This window comes from Giraffa tippelskirchi, chromosome 4 (assembly GCF_054371585.1).
Source record: "Giraffa tippelskirchi isolate mGirTip1 chromosome 4, T2T-mGirTip1v1.2.pri, whole genome shotgun sequence".
Classification (NCBI taxonomy): Eukaryota; Metazoa; Chordata; class Mammalia; order Artiodactyla; family Giraffidae; genus Giraffa; species Giraffa tippelskirchi.
In genome coordinates this window covers 2476788-2494247 of record NC_137278.1, presented here as the reverse complement: position 1 = coordinate 2494247, position 17460 = coordinate 2476788, and the positions used below count along the sequence as shown (strand labels likewise).

Below are 17460 nucleotides of genomic sequence, written 5' to 3'. Positions count from 1 at the left end.
GCTTCTCTGAAGGCCAGATGATCCTCCCACCCCACAGCCCATCAGGCTCCCGGGTAGCAGTGACGGCGAGGTGTGCATCCACTTCCCGTGGGGCGGATGCGAGGGTGGACAGTGGGCGGGGGTGGAGGGCAGGGCTGGGCGTGTCCCGGGGGCCTACTCACCGGAGCTGTGCCCTGGGCACTGAACCACCCCGGCCGCTCCCAGCCGTGCCGCTCCTGGAACACGCAGCCTTGTGCGAGGAGCTCCTGGTGGGGGGGGCACAGCAAGCAGACTCAGGCCCGGCGGACCCCCAGAGCAGGGCAGGGGGGCCGGAACCCGCCGCTTGACACCTCAGGGAGTGGACGACAAAGAGGCCCTGAGTCCAGCTCTAGGGCTCCCCCAGCGCCCCGGCCGCCTGCCCTAAGAATCCCCAATCTGTACAACAAGCTTCTGTGGACTGAACTGCACCGCAAACTCCTGTGTTGAAGCCCTATGCCCAGAGTGACTGTACTGGAGACGGGGCTGGAGAGGAGGTAATTAGAGGAAATGAGGGCCCAAGAGTGGGGCCCGGATCCTTACCAGGACAGGAGGAGCCGACACGGCGGGAAGAGGGCCCTCACCAGGGACTGGGCGGTGGGCACTTTTAACCCTGACCATCCAGCCCCCAGAACAGTGAGAAATGAACCCGAGCCCCCCAGCTGGTGGCATCTGTTACAGGACAGCCAGGGACCCCGCGATGTCACAGCTACGTGTCCACCCAGGAGAAATGAAACCAGGAGAACAGCCAAGCTGTGCACACAGGCGTTCGCAGCAGCCCAGAGGCCCGTCAGCTGACGAATGCAGGGGTGACAAGTGTGGCCCATCCACATGACGGGCTGTTACCCTCCGAAAGGAAGGACATTCTGACACCTGTTACCTCACAGGTGAACCCCAGGAGCAAGCTAAGGAGGAGCTAGTCACCAAAGGCCACTTAATGTATGATTCCGTCTATAGAAATGACCAGTAGAGGCCAACCCCCAGAGACAGAAAGTAAAGCGCTGGTGCTCAGATGTGAAGAATCCGCCTGCAGCACAGGAGACCCGGCTCCGATCCCTGGGTCGGAAAGAGCCTCTGGAGGAGGGCATAGCAACCCACTCCAGGATTTTTGCTGGAGAATCCCATGGACAGAGGAGCCTGGCGGCTACAGTCCATGGGGTCCCAAAGAGTCGCACACGACAGAGCGACTAACAGTTTCACTCACTTTCACTTTTGTGTGGCTGGAAGGCGGGGGATGGGGAGTTATTGCTTAATGGGTACAAGGTTTCCTCTTGCGGGTATGAGAACGTTCTGGAACTAGATGGAGGTGAGGGTCGCACAGCAATGCGGAGGCCCTGAAGCCCCCTGAACTGAGTACTTTAGGTTCAAACGGCAAGTTGTATGTTACACGCACGTTGCCACAATAAAAAATTACAGCAGACTCAATAAGTGATTATAGTGGCAGATTTCTCTGAAAATAAATGCGGTTTTGGGGGAAAAAGAATCTCCACTCTTGGGTCTGGAAGATCCTGGGGCTGGGGCCCAGCTGTGTCCGGAGCCCAGGAGGAGTGGGCCTCGGGAGCTGAGTCTGGCAGGACTTACAAGTTTCGGCCAGGACCAGTGGGCACCCGGGGCCCAGACGGCCTGTGTCCCCCGCTCCCTGTGGGCCCCCAGCTGCAAGGGGGAGGGCGCGCGCAGTCACATGCCAGCTGCTGACACCCGGCTATGTCCCCCTGGACGTCGAGGGGCTGGGAACCGAGGACACAAGACCTGCCCCCTCCAGGGAGGACGGGGTCACCTCCGCCCGAGACAGGTCGCCTCCCCAGCGACACACACGTCAGCCGTCAGCGGCTGGGAGGTGTCACGAGGGGGCTGCTGAGGAGGAAGCGGAGGCGGGGGTGAATGCAGATGCCTCCCCGGAGGGCACGGCTGCACGCCTGCCAAGTCCCCTCCGGGCAGACCTGTACACGCCCGGCTCCTTCACTGTGCCCGGCTCCTTCCACCCCAGAGTTGTGGAGCAACCCTATGTCCTTGGGAAGCAGCTGAGCTACACAGACAGTGTGGGTGATTAAAGCCCGGGGTCAGGCAGGGGGGACCCTGAACCCATGGGGGTCCCAAGATACCCCCCGGGCCCTCCAGGCCAGGCCGGAGAGCGGGGCAGCCCAGGAACCTCTGCTGACTCTGTCCTGGTGGGGTAGCGGGGAGCTTGCCTGGACACCAGCTGACTCCGGGGTCCAGGGACTGGTCTCCGAGGAAAGAGGCTCCATGTTCTGTAAACGTGACCAGCTTGCTGAGCCTACCGCCTGCCTTGCGCTTCACCCGTCCAGGGGACGGGCATTCCCTGAGCATCTATGCAGAGTCAAGCTCTGCACCCAGAGACATGCCCAGCCCCTCACTGGCTGCGTCCTCGCAGACAGGTAAGCAAAGCATGCAACCCAGGAAGTGGGGAATTGTGATGAAATGGGGGTGATAGGAACAGGGGGACAGAGCCTGGGTTGCTGGGGACCTGGCAGGGTGCCTAGGGGCAGGTCCCAGGAAAGGGCACCTGACAATGGGTTTCATCGTATAAGTAGAAGTTTGTCAGGAGGAATGACAGCCCAAGCAGGCTGCTGCCTGGCTCAGCCTCCTGACCGGGACTGCACACAGCCTGCCCGCCATGGCTCCCCTGCCTGCTGTGCCGCTCCAAGCGTGGTTTACCTGCAAATGCCGAGAGCAAACCAGCTGCCTCGTCACCTCACGTGCCCTGCAGCTGGGGTGCCGCGTGCACACTGTCACCCCACACCCAGCACTCCCCGAGAGCGCCGCAGTCAGCACAGAGCAGGCGCCGTGGGGCTGGAGTACCTCGTGCAGGGGGTCTGTCCGCATGTTGCGTCCGGCCAGGGGCTCGTCGTGGGGGAACACGATGGAGTAGTTCTTGGCGTAGGCCTCGTGGCTGCGCTCGCGAACCCAGCGGCCGTGGTCCGTGAGCGAGTGGTGGAAGCGCCTGTTGTGGACAGAGAGGGGTGGGTCACCGCCTGGGGACCCTCGTCCTCTCCCAGAGTCCTCCCCCGAGGGGCCTCGGGCACCCCCAGACCTTGGGGAGCTCAGCCTCCTCGCCTGCAGCCCCCACAGCCGTCAGACACAGGGACTGGATGCCGTGGGTGCAAGGCCTCAGGCTGGGGTCGTGCTGGGGGTGAGCCGCGACCCTCACCCTACCAGGGAGGGGCCCAGAAGCCCGGACCTTCTGGTGGAGGTTAACACTGGGGTCTTCAGAGTCTGGGGTCAGCAGGTGGGACGGAGAGCCCCTTTCTCCGTGGAGCCCCCTCAGCAGAAACAAGGGGTGAAGGTGAGACCCCCCAGGAGGCATGGAGGCTCATCGGGGGACCCTGCACCAGGGACGCTGTGACCAGGAGCCCCGCGGGTCTGTCCCCTGGCCGCTGGGGGTCACCAGGTGCGGCCACGTCACCGCCGGGGGTGTCCGACTCCACCTCTGGGCCCTTCGCCGTTTCCTGCCGAGCTCAGAGGTGCCTCCCCCAGGGCTCCCAGGCGTGTCCGGGACCGAGGAGGGTGACCCTCTGAACGGACAGATCCGGCCCATCTAGACCGGCCCCCCACCCCGGCCCTCTAGTCACACCTGTGCACGCCTGTGGGTGTCAGGAGCGGGCACTCTCAGCCAGAGCAGCAGCAGGGGTCGGCAGGAGGAGGGCCGCTCCCCGGGGCCCGCACACACCAGGCTCCGTTTCCCACCTGCACACAGGCGGGCAGAGGGGCCTACAGCCGAGCGCCGGCGTCCAGCGCCCTCCTGACATAGTGAGGAGCGACCCCCCTTTCCTGGTTGCCAGGACCCCAGCGACTTTCCTAAAACCAAAGGCCCGTGCTCTGAGTCCCGCCTAGGCCAGGCCCCGGGGGGACACATCCCTACCGTGAACCTCAAACACTTCCACTGGGAGAGGGGACCCTCGTCCCCATTTCACGGGTGGGGAGACCCTGGTCAGAGAGGGGAACTGGCCGAGGGCCGCACAGCCTACGGGGGTGGGGGGCTGGGGTGGCTGAGAACCTGTTTGGGTTTCCTGAGGGGGTGCCACCGCCATCCGTGAGGCCACCGGGTGGGGGCCTGCCCCAGGAGCCTGCCCCACGGGTGACCCCGTCATCACCTCCATGCGCGAGCCTGCCCTCCGCGGGTCACAGGAGGAGGTGACGCAGGCCAGGGCTCGGCTCCGACCCTCTGCGTGTCTGAGCTCCGGGATGAGCACGGCCCCGGCTCCCCGCACAGGGCCCTCTTTTCCCTGCCCCGCCGCCCTCACGGCCCGTCTCCACCCAGCTCGGGCCCAGGAAAGCAGAGCAGCTCATTAGTGCAGAGAGGCCCCGGGTGCCTGGCCAGCGGCTGGTCTGGGGGTGGCGGCCGTCCAGTGTGTGCGTGGGGACGGGGTGTGGTGCTGGGTGGGCACCAAGTCCCACATCAGGGACTGCTCGGGTCTGACGTTTTCAGCTGGTCCTCTCCTGGGGCACACTGCCCGCGGCCAGAAGAGCAGGCGGACCAGACCACGGCTCCCCAACCCCCAAGATCGCAGCTCTCGGGGTCTCCCACCCGGGACCCTCTGCCCTCCAACCTGTGACCTGAGGGCCCACCTGGCCAGGGGCAGAGGCGGCAGCTCTGCGCACACCCACGAAGGGGCCCACAAGACGCTCACACTAATGTCTCGCTTGTGAGAGAAGGCAGGGAGGGAGGGAGGCCCAGAACCCCTGGGGGGGGGCGTCTGCCAGCCCCGGAGGAGGGAGACCGTCGGTGAGGCCCAGGGTGCACCCTGGCCCATCGGATCCCAGGGTGTAGGCCTCACCCCCGAGGGAGGGGAGACAACAGACAGCCGGCAGGGCTGGAGCTGGGCGGCTGTGGCTCCAGCGCTGGGTGACTTCAGGCGAGCCGCCTCCCGTGAGGGCTCCTCTGTTCTGCCATTTGTAGCGGGAGGGGCTGGGACTGGCCCATCCCTGAGGTTCTGGGCAGCTTTATCATCTCTGGAACGTTCCTCTCTTGGGAGAGCACGTGGGCACAGCCCCAGACCGTCTCTGAGGCAGCAGACCGCGCTGTGCCAGGCACCACGGGAGGGCTGGTCGCGGTCTCTTCCGGGGCCAGACACCCCCCCATGGACACAAAGTCCCCATCAGGCCAGGGCGGGGCATGGTCAGCAGAGGAGCGTGGCGCGCCGAGCTGAACCAGCGCTGTCTCCATCCCCCACCGCCTCCAGCCCTGCCGGACAGCTGGGGTCTCTCCAGGGAGCCCGTCTGCTTGGAGCAGTCACAGCGCCACAGGCTGGACACCCACAGAGGCCTCTCCAAGCCACCGTCTCCACTGCCACGTGCAGTGCTCGGGCCGCAGAACCGCCACCTGGGACCGGGAGCCCGGCCCCACCAACCCTGCCTGGGGGCATCACTGCTTCGACTCCCAGAGGGCAGTGGGCAAGCCAGACACCTCCCAGCTCCGAGAGCAGTCCCCGCACCTGCACTGGCCTCAGCTCAGATTTGTTTAGTGTTTCACGCGCAGATCTGATGCTGAGCGTTCCACCTACTCAGACACGCTCCCTGTTCCCAGCGACATCTAGAGCAAGGACCTCACACTCCGGTTACAGAGGGACGGGCTTGCACGGAGTCCGATTTATTCCAGTCGCCCCGTGAGTGAAGGGTGTGGCCGACGTCTCACTCAGGGCTGCCTGCCTCCCAGACGCGCTCACGTCCCGGCTCAGCTGTGGCCACCCCGGCTCAGCTGTGGCCACCCCGGCTCAGCCCCATCCCCGGGCAGCCTGTGCAGCTCCTCCTGCTCCCCCAGACTCAGCCTCCCCATCTGCAAAGCGGGACGATGAGATCCCGTTGCTGACCCCGGAGCCGTCGGGCGGGTCAGGCAGGACACTGGGATGAGAGGTCCTGGAAACTGTAGAGGGCGGTGGATTTGCCAAACCCAGGCGCCCTGCAGCCCCGCCCCCTCCCCAGCCCGGCTGGCTTCTTCCTTCTTCGCTTACTGCCACCTCTTCCAAGAAACCCTCTGGATTTCAGGGAAGGCTCCTTTCTAAAGAGCGTGGGCTATTTACCCCACCCCACCCTATCCTAGCGGCTTCCCTCGTAGCTCAGTCGGTGAAGAATCCGCCTGCAATGCGGAAGACCTGGGTTCGATCCCTGGGTTGGGAAGCTCTCCTGGAGAAGGAAATGGCAACCCACTCCAGTATTCTTGCCTGGAGAATCCCACGGACAGAGGAGCCTGGAGGGCTACAGTCCATGGGGTCGCACGAGTCAGACACAACTTAGCGACTAAACCACCAGCACTTCCGCCCCATCCTAAGACAGCCACCGCCCGCCCACAGGCCCCAGTGGGCACTTGCCTGATGTCGTAGCTGTGCATGTCCTTCTCTGGGCGCCCGTGGACGATCCAGTAGGCCAGCTGCTGCCCACAGCCACCGCCCAGCATCATTCCTGGCAGGAGCAGAGAGCCGTGGGTCTGCAATTCGCGCCCAGGGCCCTGCACCCCAACTCTGTGCCCCTCCCACCTCTGTGGGCAGCATCAGCCCCTACGCCCCGGATCTCACCCCTGGGGTGCCACGTGTCCCGTCTCCACCCCTGTCCCAGCCACAGCGCTCCTAGGCCCATCCCCACTCAGGAAGGGGCGGCTCTGAGAATGGGAGGAAAGCCCAGCTGGGCCCCTCACTCCCAAGACGGCAGGAGTCGGGGAGGCCCCCCTGCCTGCACTCACCTGCGCTGTTGAAGCCGCAGCCCAGGAAGAACCCACGGAGCTCGGGCGCCTCCCCCATCAGGGGCTTGTGGTCCGGGGTGAATGACTCTGAAAGGGATGGGGGAGCCCGAGGGTCCCTCCCGGCCACATGCTCCTGGGTGGGGTCTCCCAAGAGGGTAAGAACTGAGGCGGGGGTGGACAGTCCATCCAGACCCTCCCCATCCTCAAGACGCAGCTCAGCGCTGCCTCCTCCCTGATGGCTCCCACCACATTCCGCTGAGGTCCTCAGCGCTGATGACCTGAACTGGGTTCTGCCTCGTGGGGCCTTGGTGTGTCTCGTGACTTTCACCATTCTCCTGCTGGTGGGGGGGCCTCTCCCTGAGCCCTTGGCACAGCACGTGGGTTCCCGTCACTGTGCCATCTTCCCGCTGTGTCACAGCAGGGCATTCCTGCCCACTGGACCACGGGCAACTCAAGGGCAGGGCTTTGCTCACTGCCGTATCTCAAGGCACAGGGTCCAGCAAACAGTCGGTGCTTGATACATGCTCACTCAGTGAATGAAGGGTGTAAGTTCTTTGGGAGAGGGGACCAAGCCTCTGGCTTCTGTCTGCCACCAGCGTGCTGGGGACAGAGGCTAGGACTGGTGGAGAGGGACGCTCGAGCATGATTAAAAAGGGCTTCCCTGGTGGCTGAGACGGTGAAGAATCCACCTGCAACGCGGGAGGCCCAGGTTCAATCCCTGGGTCGGGAAGAGCCCCTGGAGAATGAAATGACTACCCACTGCTGTATGCTTGCTGCTACCCACTGCAGTATGATTATAAAGAGCTGCACTTGGCAGCCACAGTCCTGGGTTCGAACCCTGCTTTACTGATTCTCGGCTGTGTGACCTTGGCTCAGAGGAGCCTTGGATTCCTCATCTATAACATAGGGATCACAGTCCCGATGACCGCGGGCTTCCCAGGGCTGTGAGTTACTCGGTCACAAATACTTGCAACCCACCTGTCTGTGCCCAGAACTCGGCTGTGGGAGGTAACTGAACAAGCCCCACCCCTCGGGGGGCCATCTGGAGAGTGAGAGGGACAGAGAGCCAAAGCATGAGTGGGCAAAAAGAGGGCGTCTGGGGAAAAACAACGGTACTTGATAAGGGGTCTGGAGTGACGGAGGGCGGGCTGCTCCCAGCCTCTGCGCCGGCGCCGTCAGAACCCCGGGTCACAGAGGAGGAAGCTGCCCGGCCGCTCAGGGCCCCGGGCTCCCAGCCGGAGTCCTAAGCTCCGTGTGCGCTGGTCACAAGCGCTGTCCTGCTCCCTGCCGGTGACTGGCCGAGCCTGGTCTCCGATCCTCAGCATCTGAGCTGGAGGAGGCCGCCAGCCCCGGGGACCTGGGAAGCCTTCCAAACAGCCGCAGGGGAGGGTGGAGGAGGCAGGGCGGATGGAAGGGCAGGGCTCCCGGTGAGGGCCTTGGAGGCCACAGTGACCCTGGTGGGCCTCCAGTGGAGGCGTCGGCAGAGGGGGAGGTGGCCAGGGTCCTATGAGGGGGCCTGTGTGCAGGTCGGGCTGCAAGGGGCAAGTAGGGGAGGCCAGGAGGGCGTCGGGTGAGGCCGGGGCGGCTCCCAAGATGGTGGTGTTTGGGGATGACCCGGTGAGCATTCCCGGAGTGCTGGAAATGTTTCCAGAATGTTCTGAACAGTCTTCACAGAAAGCTAGCAGGAGGGAAGTTTGGGGGTCAAAGGTCGCCTGGATGTTTAACAAATGACTCAAGAGGATGCCGGATGCCCAGGACAGGGGTCCCCAAACTTGCCTCTGACCTCCTGACTTTGGAACGAGAGGTCTGCCCGCCCCCCACTTCCCGAAGTCAAGGGTCCTGGGACTTCCCTGTTCTGTCCCGGAGGCTGAGGGCCGTTGACCGGCCAGCAGAAGGGCCCATGTCCCCAGAGAACCTTCCTCACGCCCGGAAACCAGTCTCCAGGGGTCCTGAGAGACACATCCCCCCAGTGGGGCTTCTCGGGGCGATGACCCGCAGTCCTGTTAGAGCCAGGACACTCCCTGGGATTGCCTCGGGCCTGGCAGGACTCTTGCCTGGAAAATTCCATGGATGGAGGAACCTCATGGGCTACAGTCCATGGGGTCACAGCGAGTCAGACACGACTGAGCAACTTCGCTTTTGCCTTGGCTTCCTCCCTGCCAGCCCCACAAGGCCTGGGAAGCCACGGGGCAGAGTCCTTGGCCTGAGCCCCACACCCTGCGCCCCGAACCCCCCGGGCTGGCCAGGGGGGCCCCAGCTACCTCTTCCAGGAAAGCTGCCCACTCACATTTGCTCCTTCAGGAGCCGAACAGATTGAAGCAGCCAGGGCTGGCGGCTGTGTGGACCCCGTGTGCGCTGAGCCCAGGAGGGCTGGGTGCCCCGGCAGGCCGCAGGCTGGGTGTCGGGACCCCTCCCCTCCCCTGGCCTGGCCGGCCTCGCCCTGCAGCTTACGTTTGGCTTCCCCTCCTCACTCCACCTGCCACCCGTTTCACAGACGAGGACACCAAGGCTCAAGGAACGCAGAGCTTTAGACACAGAGTTTGCTCTCCGGGCAACTGTCTTTCTGACTCTCTCTCCACCGCTAGGTAGGCACACGCTCCCTGCTTCTTGCCTTCGTTGAGGACTAAAGGGGCCCCTCCATGCAGGAAGGAGGGGGACACCCCTGTGATTCTACTGGACCCAGGATGGGGTGCCATGTCTCTGCCTGTAGGCCTGCTCCCCTGCCCGGAACCCTGGCCCCAAAGCCCCCCACGGGGCCCTCTGGGTGGCCCACCCTGTACCCACCAGCCCTGTACCTCCGCAGCCCTGGGTCTGTCCTGCCAGCTTTGTGAGCCTGCCTCTGGCCCAGACGAAGCGCCAGTGATGGATGTCTTGGAGGCCCCCGCGAGCCCTGGCCTGCGCCGCACGCAGCCCTGCCGCTGAGACGTCTGGGCCTCAGGGCTGCCTTGGGCCCCTCTACTGCCCAGAGGCCATCCTCTCTCTGCCAGGACCCCAGGCCAGCTGCCTCATCCCCCACCCCCTCCTCCACGCCCTCATCCGGGAACATGCCTTCTTCCCTGCCCAGAGCCCACCGCCTCGGGTTCCCACCGCGGGAGCTCCCCTGCCAGCCCACTGGGCTCCAGGCGCTCCGCTGTCGGAAGGAGCTGAGCGGACACCGTGGAGCCCCTTCCCACCGTGCCCCACCCTCGGTGCCCCGGGCTTGTATCTTACTCTGGAATCTTCTCCACCTGCATGCAGCCTTTGAGACTCAGCTCAGACGGCTCGCTCGGCATACGTGGGTCTCCCCCAACCCTGGGGTCCCTGAACTCCCTGAGCCACCCCAGGACGAACCTGCCCCAGGCCCCATCACGGAGCGGGTCCTTCTCCCTGCTGAGCTCTGTGTGACTCCCGTCACAACAGTTTGAAAGTCTGTGGTGTAGCCTGGCCGGCAGGCCCTACCACAACAAGGGAGTGGCCTTGGCCGAACGTGCCAGCACTGACGGCCCCAGTCTGCCCTGGCCTGGTGCTTGACCCGGCCGGCCGGCAGGCAGGGTCGGGGACTGTGCCCTGCATACCCGAGACGGGCACTCAGAAGCTGAGCCGTTTGGTTCACCCCATTTCACTCCAGCCTCCTGCAGCCCAGCTCTCCTGGGGACTGGAGGGGAGGCTCCAGGTGGAGCATTTCCACACTGTGAGGGAGTGTGGCCAGAGGGCAGAGGGCAGAGGGCGGAGGCCGACCCAGGGGGCCCCCAGCCCTGTGTGAACAGCACCGGGAGCGAGCTTGGCCCTTCCTCCCCTGGCTCGGCCTCACTGGTTGCTGGGAGGGGCTCACCCCGTCTTCAGCTGAAGCACCGAGTTCAGGCAGGGACTGAGCCCAGGCGGGACCCCCAGAGGGCTCACATGAGGGCGGGCGGGGGCACCCGCCCCAAGCTTACGTCTGTCACCTGCAGTGAGGAGGACGTACAGCACTGCCGGCCCAGGATGGGGCGCCGGCCCGCCACACCTCTGGGGGCATCAGCTCCCACCCTGCCGCCAGCTCCAGGCCCCCTCACTCACCGGGGCCGCAGACCGTGGACTTAATCCCGGTTTTCTCCAGCGCGGGGACCCGGTTGACCGCACCTTCAATGTGCTGGGTGAACACGTCCCAGTCCAGGTCGAAGAGGCCAAAGGCAAACTTGTCTGACACCTGCGGACACGCGGGAAGCTGCCCTGTGCCAGCGCCCCCCGTGCCAGCGCCCCCCGTGCCAGCGCCCCCCATGCCAGTGCCCCCCGTGCCAGCGCCCCCTGTGCCAGTGCCCCCTGTGCCAGCACCCCCTGGGGTGGGAGCCGGGCGGGGCCTGGCCAGCGTCTCCATCAGGTGGTGATGGTCTAGACAGTCCCCTGTGCGTCTCCCTCCCCGACCCCCCAAGAGGGCCTGCCTGCTCCCCCTTCCCCCCTGGACCCAAGCCCACCTGCTCTGCCCGGGACTGTGGCAATGGCCTCCTGCTTGCTGCCCTCCTTCACCCCATTTGCCCAAGTCAGATCAGGCCCTTTCTTGCTCTTGAGCCCCCCAAGGCCCCCTGTGACTCTGTGGCCCATGAAACTCTACCCGAGCGGGCCCCGCCCATGTCCACCACGGACCCACAGCCATGCTGACCTTCCTTCGGTTCTTTGAGGAAAGCAAGCTTGGTCTGACCGCAGGACCCTCACCTCCACGGGCGAGCTGGTCCCCACCCTCCCTCTGCAGGGTCCACTCAGATGTCAGACCCCTGTCCAGCCCTGCCTGGCCACCATCTGAGGGACATCCTTCCACGCCAGTCTCACTAGGCTTATGCTCAGTTTGTCACTCAGGGTTCAGATCACCATCCCAAATTGTGTGACTGCTTTGTTTATTTATTGTGGGTCTCCCTACCAGAATACAGGTCTTTGGGCATGGGGACTTTTATCTTGGTCTCTCCCTTTCTCCCCAAAGTAAAACAGTATCTGCCTGAAAGGAGTCATTTTATTGTTCAGTTTGGAGACTAAACACATGAATATGGGAGCTGGGGCGGCCCATAGGTGATTGAAGTGGCTGAGGGTGCTGAGTGGGGCGCTGGGCCTGCATGAACCCCAGAAGCTGCCAGGAGGGCAGCCCAGGGCTAAGGGAGACACAGCTTGAGCCACGGTGGGCAGGGGAGGGCAAGGGATGGTTTGCCGACGGGCAGAGGGCTTAAATGCCTTCATCATCTACGAGAGTCCCCATTTTACAGTTTGCAGCCTCTGACCACTGCTGCTTTGAGGCCAGCCCTCCGCCTGCCCCAGGTCTATATCTACCTGCATTTCTTAAGGGCTGGAGAAATATGGGTTCAACCTTGTGGGACGGGGGATCTGCCACTTCTCAGGTGGGGGCAGAGCTCTAGGACGGGGGTCTCCGGAAGAGGGCGTCTCCGCTCTGAGACGCAGCCCCACGCCCCCCCTCGAGCCCTGGTGTCTCACCTCCTCCCAGAAGATGGGGTTGGTCTCGTAGCCGCCCACAGACAAGGCGTCCCCCTGCAGGCGGAGGTAGATGGAGGCGTCGTGGTCGCGGACGTTGGGCATGTTCTGGAAGGCAGAGCACAGAGGCCTTGGGGTCGGCGGGCGGGGCGTTGGGCCCAGCACCTCCACCAGGGGTCACAGACCCCACGGGGCCCACGGTGCTTCCTCCTTATTGTAGGACCCTGAGGACAGAGTGGACCTGGGGCCTCGGTTACACAGTGGGCAGATCGCCCCACTCACACCCCGTAAGACAGCAGCAAAGATGCAGGGAGGGATGGGGAAGCTCAAAGGGAAAAACCACAGGGAGCAGCAGACAGGAGAGCCCCCCAGCCCCGGGGGGCGCAGACCGGGGGGGGGGCGTGCCTCAGCTGGGGCTGGGGGCGCGGGGGGGGGCGTGCCTCAGCTCAGGGCTGGGGGCACAGAGTGGGGGGGGCGTGCCTCAGCTCAGGCTGGGGGGCAGAGTGGGGGGGTATGCCTCAGCTGGGGCTGGGGGCTCAGAGTGGAGGGGGGCATGCCTCAGCTGGGGCTGGGGGCGCGGGGGGGGGGCGTGCCTCAGCTGGGGCTGGGGGGGCAGAGTGGGTGGGGGGGTGTGCCTCAGCTGGGGCTGAGGGCTCAGAGTGGAGGGGGGCATGCCTCAGCTCAGGGATGGGGGCGCAGAGTGGGGGGGGCATGCCTCAGCTCAGGACTGGGGCACAGAGTGGGTGGGGGTGCGTGCCTCAGCTGGGGCTGGGGGGTAGAGTGGGGGGGCGTGCCTCAGCTGGGGCTGGGGGGGTAGAGTGGGGGGGCGTGCCTCAGCTGGGGCTGGGGGGTAGAGTGGGGGGGCGTGCCTCAGCTCAGGGCTGGGGGCGCAGGGTGGGGGGGGCGTGCCTCAGCTCAGGACTGGGGCACAGAGTGGGTGGGGGGCATGCCTCAGCTCAGGGCTGGGGGGCGTAGAGTGGAGGGGGGCGTGCCTCAGCTCAGGACTGGGGCACAGAGTGGGTGGGGGGGCGTGCCTCAGCTCAGGGCTGGGGTCGCGGGGGGGGGGCGTGCCTCAGCTCAGGGCTGGGGGCGTAGAGTGGGGGGGGCGTGCCTCAGCTTAGGGCTGGGGGCCGGGGGAGAGTCTGCCAGCCTCTGTCTCTAGTCCCTCCAGTCTGCAGAGGCCCAGCCTGTGGGCGGTGGGCCAAACGCATGTGTGTAAGTGTGTGCATGTGGGTATGTGTGTGAGTATGCACGTGTGTGTATGTGAGAGTGTGTAAGTGTGTGCATGTGGGCATGTGTATGAGTATGCACGTGTGTGTGAGTGTGAGAGAGAGTGCGTGTATATGTGAACAGAATGTTGGACTAGGGTCTCCTCAAAGCCGTTGGACCCGGATGCCCTCCATCCGGACACCATGCCCTCCAGGCCCCAGCCCCGCCCCACAGGCACCTGGACGTGTTTCTGGTGAAAAGGGTCCCAGAGGCCCCGAGGCTCCAGGGAGGTGAGGAGTGGGCCACCGTCCCCCCTCGACAACAGATTGGAGATGCTTTTGGAGACACTGACGCCGAAGTCCCTCACCAAAGGGAAGGGCGTTTGACAGAAGGACTGAATAAGACCAACAACATCTTCCAGGTATTAGGGTAAAACACATGAAGACGTAGAAATCAGGAAAGGGAACAAAGTAAGGAAATTAGAAAGTCAATCCTGAAGGTCTGACATCTAGCTTACAGGGGCTCCACGAAGAGAAAGCAGAGACAATGGGGTTGTGGGAAAGTCAAGGCAAAAAGCCAAGATGATTTCTCAGATTGGAAACTGTGAATCTCAGTCCTGAAAAGCCCACGAGTGCCCAGCAAGCCCTGTGACTGGACCAGGCCTGCACGGAGGCTGTGATGGAATGGACCAGACATAAGTGAACAGGTGGGTCCTAAATAAGGAAACAGCAGCCTGGGAGGCTGGAAGATGTGGGGCAAAGTCCAGCAAATTCTGAAGACGACTTTAAGGGCAGAATTCCTCACCAATCGAGTGTAAGAAACAATAAAGATTTTTTTTGAGCATTCATGTACACAGAAACATTTATTTCCACAAGTACCCTCAGTAAGTGGCCAGAGACCATGCCATGGACCCAGAGAGCAGCAGATACAAACAGGAGATGGGTGAGGAAGGTCCCAGGGTGACCGCTGAGCAGAGGTTGATGGAGAAGATCAGAATGAAGAGCCCTTCGGGGAGGGGAGTACGGCTTGGAGACTTTATGTGATCTCTCTGCTCTGAATGAATACACAGAAAATATTACTGTTTGAAAGATCTGTTGAGAGATTTGGGGGTGGAAACTGTGACAGTTATGAATATGGATGCAAATATCCAGAGGATGAGATGGTTGGATGGCATCACCGACTCAATGGACATGAGTCTGAACAAACTCTGGGAGATAGTGAAGGACAGGGAAGCCTGGTGTGCTGCAATCCATGGCGTCGCAGAGAGTCAGACACGACTGAGCTACTGAACAACAACAATTCTTGACAAAATACTAGGAAACCGAATCCAGCAACATATAAAAAAGATTAGATACCACGGCCAAATGGGATTTAATTCAGGGATGCAAAGTTGGTTTAACATCTGAAAATCAATCTGTGTAATATACCATTATCAATAAAGAATGAAAAGCACTTTTATTTCAATAGATGCAGAAAAAGTATTTGACAGGTGAAAACACTTTCATTATAAAAACACTTAATATTTAGGAATAGAAGAGAACTTCCTGATAAGGATATCAAAGAAACGGAACAGCAAGGAGAGGTAAGAAAGCCTTCCTCAGCGATCAATGCAAAGAAATAGAGGAAAACAGCAGAATGGGAAAGACTAGAGATCTCTTCAAGAAATTAGAGATACCAAGGGGACATTTCATGCAAAGATGGGCTCAATAAAGGACAGAAATGGCATGGACCTAACAGAAGCAGAAGATATTAAGAAGAGGTGGCAAGAATACACAGAAGAACTGTACGAAAAAGATCTTCACAACCCAGGTAATCACGATGGTGTGATCACTCGCCTAGAGCCAGACATCGTGGAATGTGAAGTCAAGTGGGCCTTAGAAAGCATCACTACAAACAAAGCCAGCGGAGGTGATGGAATTCCAGTTGAGCTATTTCAAACCCTGAAAGATGATGCTGTGAAAGTGCTGCACTCGATATGCCAGCAAATTTGGAAAACTCAGCAGTGGCCACAGGACTGGAAAAAGTCAGTTTTCATTCCAGTCCCAAAGAAAGGCAATGCCAAAGAATGCTCAAACTACTGCCCAATTGCACTCATCTCATACGCTAGTAAAGTAATGCTCAAAATTCTCCAAGCTAGGCTTCAGCAATACGTGAACTGTGAACTTCCAGATGTTCAAGCTGGTTTCAGAAAAGGCAGAGGAACCAGAGATCAAATTGCCAACATCTGCTGGATCTTCGAAAAAGCAAGAGAGTTCCAGAAAAACATCTATTTCTGCTTTATTTACTATGCCAAAGCCTTTGACTGTGTGGATCACAATAAACTGTGGAAAATCCTGAAAGAGATGGGCATACCAGACCACCTGACCCGCCTCTTGAGAAATCTGTATGCAGGTCAGGAAGCAACAGTTAGAACTGGACATGGAACAACGACTGGTTCCAAATAGGAAAAGGAGTCCGTCAAGGCTGTATATTGTCACCCTGCTTATTTAACTTATATGCAGAGTGCATCATGAGAAACGCTGGGCTGGAAGAAACACAAGCTGGAATCAAGATTGCTGGGAGAAATATCAATAACCTCAGATATGCAGATGACACCACCCTTATGGCAGAAAGTGAAGAAGAACTAAAGAGCCTCTTGATGAACGTGAAAGAGGAGAGTGAAAAAGTTGGCTTAAAGCTCACCATTCAGAAAACTAAGATCATGGCCTCTGGTCCCGTCACTCCATTAGTCATTAGGGAAACACAACTAGAAACTACAAGATGCCCCTTCACACCCACTGTGACGGCTGGAAAGAGAAAGACAGACAGTGACAGACGTCGCCGACAATGTGGAGAAGTCAGAACCCTCACACAATGAGGCTGGGAATGTAAAACAGTGCAGCTTCTTTGGAAAACATCCCGACAGTCAAAAAGCTAAACGTGGAGTTAGCAATGCTCCTCTGTAACTCAGCAATTCCACTTCAAGTTATCTACCTAAGAGAAAGGAAAACATATGTCCACACAAATCTTGTACATGAATGTCCACAGCAGCATAATTCACGGTAACCAAAAAGTGAAAACAACCCAAACGTGCATCAACAGATGAAAGGATAAATAAATCATGGTTTACAAGCGTGTATTATTCAGCCCTAAAAAGAAATGAAATTCTGATACATGTACTAAAAGGATGAACCTTGACAACGTCATGCAGAGTGAAAGAAGCCAGACATAAAGGCTGCAAATTGTGTGATTCCATTTCATTCAAAGTCCAAAATAGGAAAACCCATACAGAAAGAAATCAGATTAGTGATTCCCTGAAGCTGAGGGTGGCATGGGAAATGGGGACTGATAATGTGAACAGGGCTGCAGGGACAAAGATAAGTTTAGACAGACAGATAAATGACAGCTAGATGATAGATACAGATGATTATAACAAAAACAGACAGATGATCAATAATAGATGGATGGATGGGTGATAGATGATAGATAGGTAGATGCATGCATATGTAGCTCCTCAGTTCAGTTCAGTCACTCAGTCGTGTCCGACTCTGTGACCCCATGAATCGCAGCACACCAGGCCTCCCTGTCCATCACCAACTCCCAGAGTCCACCCAAACCCATGTCCATAGAGTTGGTGATGCCATCCACCCATCTCATCCTCTGTCGTCCCCTGCTCCTCCTGCCCCCAATCCTTCCCAGCATCAGGGTCTTTTCCAATGATCAACTCTTCGCATGTGGTGGCCCAAGTATTGGAGTTTCAGCTTCAACATCAGTCCTTCCAATGAACACCCAGGACTGATTTCCTTTAGGATGGATTGGTTGGATCTCCTTGCAGCCCAAGGGACTCTCAAGAGGCTTCTCCAACACCACAGTTCCTCAGTCATGTCTAACTCTTTGCAACCCCATGGACTGCTCCCCGCCAGGCTTCTCTGTCCTTGGGACTTCCCAGGCAAGAATACTGGGGTGGGATGCCATTTCCTGCTCCAAGGGATCTTCCCGTCCCCTGCGTCTCCTGCATCGGCAGGCAGATTCTTTACCCTTGAGCCACACAGGTAGGAAGAATTAATGACAGCTACATAGCAAACTGAACAGCTGGAAAAACACACTTATTAATAGTAACGCAGGAAACGCGA

At 60.4% G+C, this 17460-nt stretch overlaps 1 protein-coding gene across 5 annotated transcripts in view; it reads right to left on the bottom strand.

Moving 5' to 3' along the window:
• The window catches only part of SARDH (sarcosine dehydrogenase), a 62672-nt gene that overhangs the window by 34540 nt on the left and 10672 nt on the right, over positions 1-17460 (bottom strand). For all 5 annotated transcript variants that reach the window (XM_081595893.1, XM_081595894.1, XM_081595895.1 and 2 more), the window contains 6 exons: positions 12143-12247; positions 10745-10874; positions 6710-6796; positions 6342-6432; positions 2836-2977; positions 162-245 (listed from right to left, as the gene is read on the bottom strand). In XM_081595893.1, coding sequence (XP_081452019.1) covers positions 162-245; positions 2836-2977; positions 6342-6432; positions 6710-6796; positions 10745-10874; positions 12143-12247 — 639 coding nt within the window. The remainder of the gene's footprint in view (positions 1-161; positions 246-2835; positions 2978-6341; positions 6433-6709; positions 6797-10744; positions 10875-12142; positions 12248-17460) is intronic.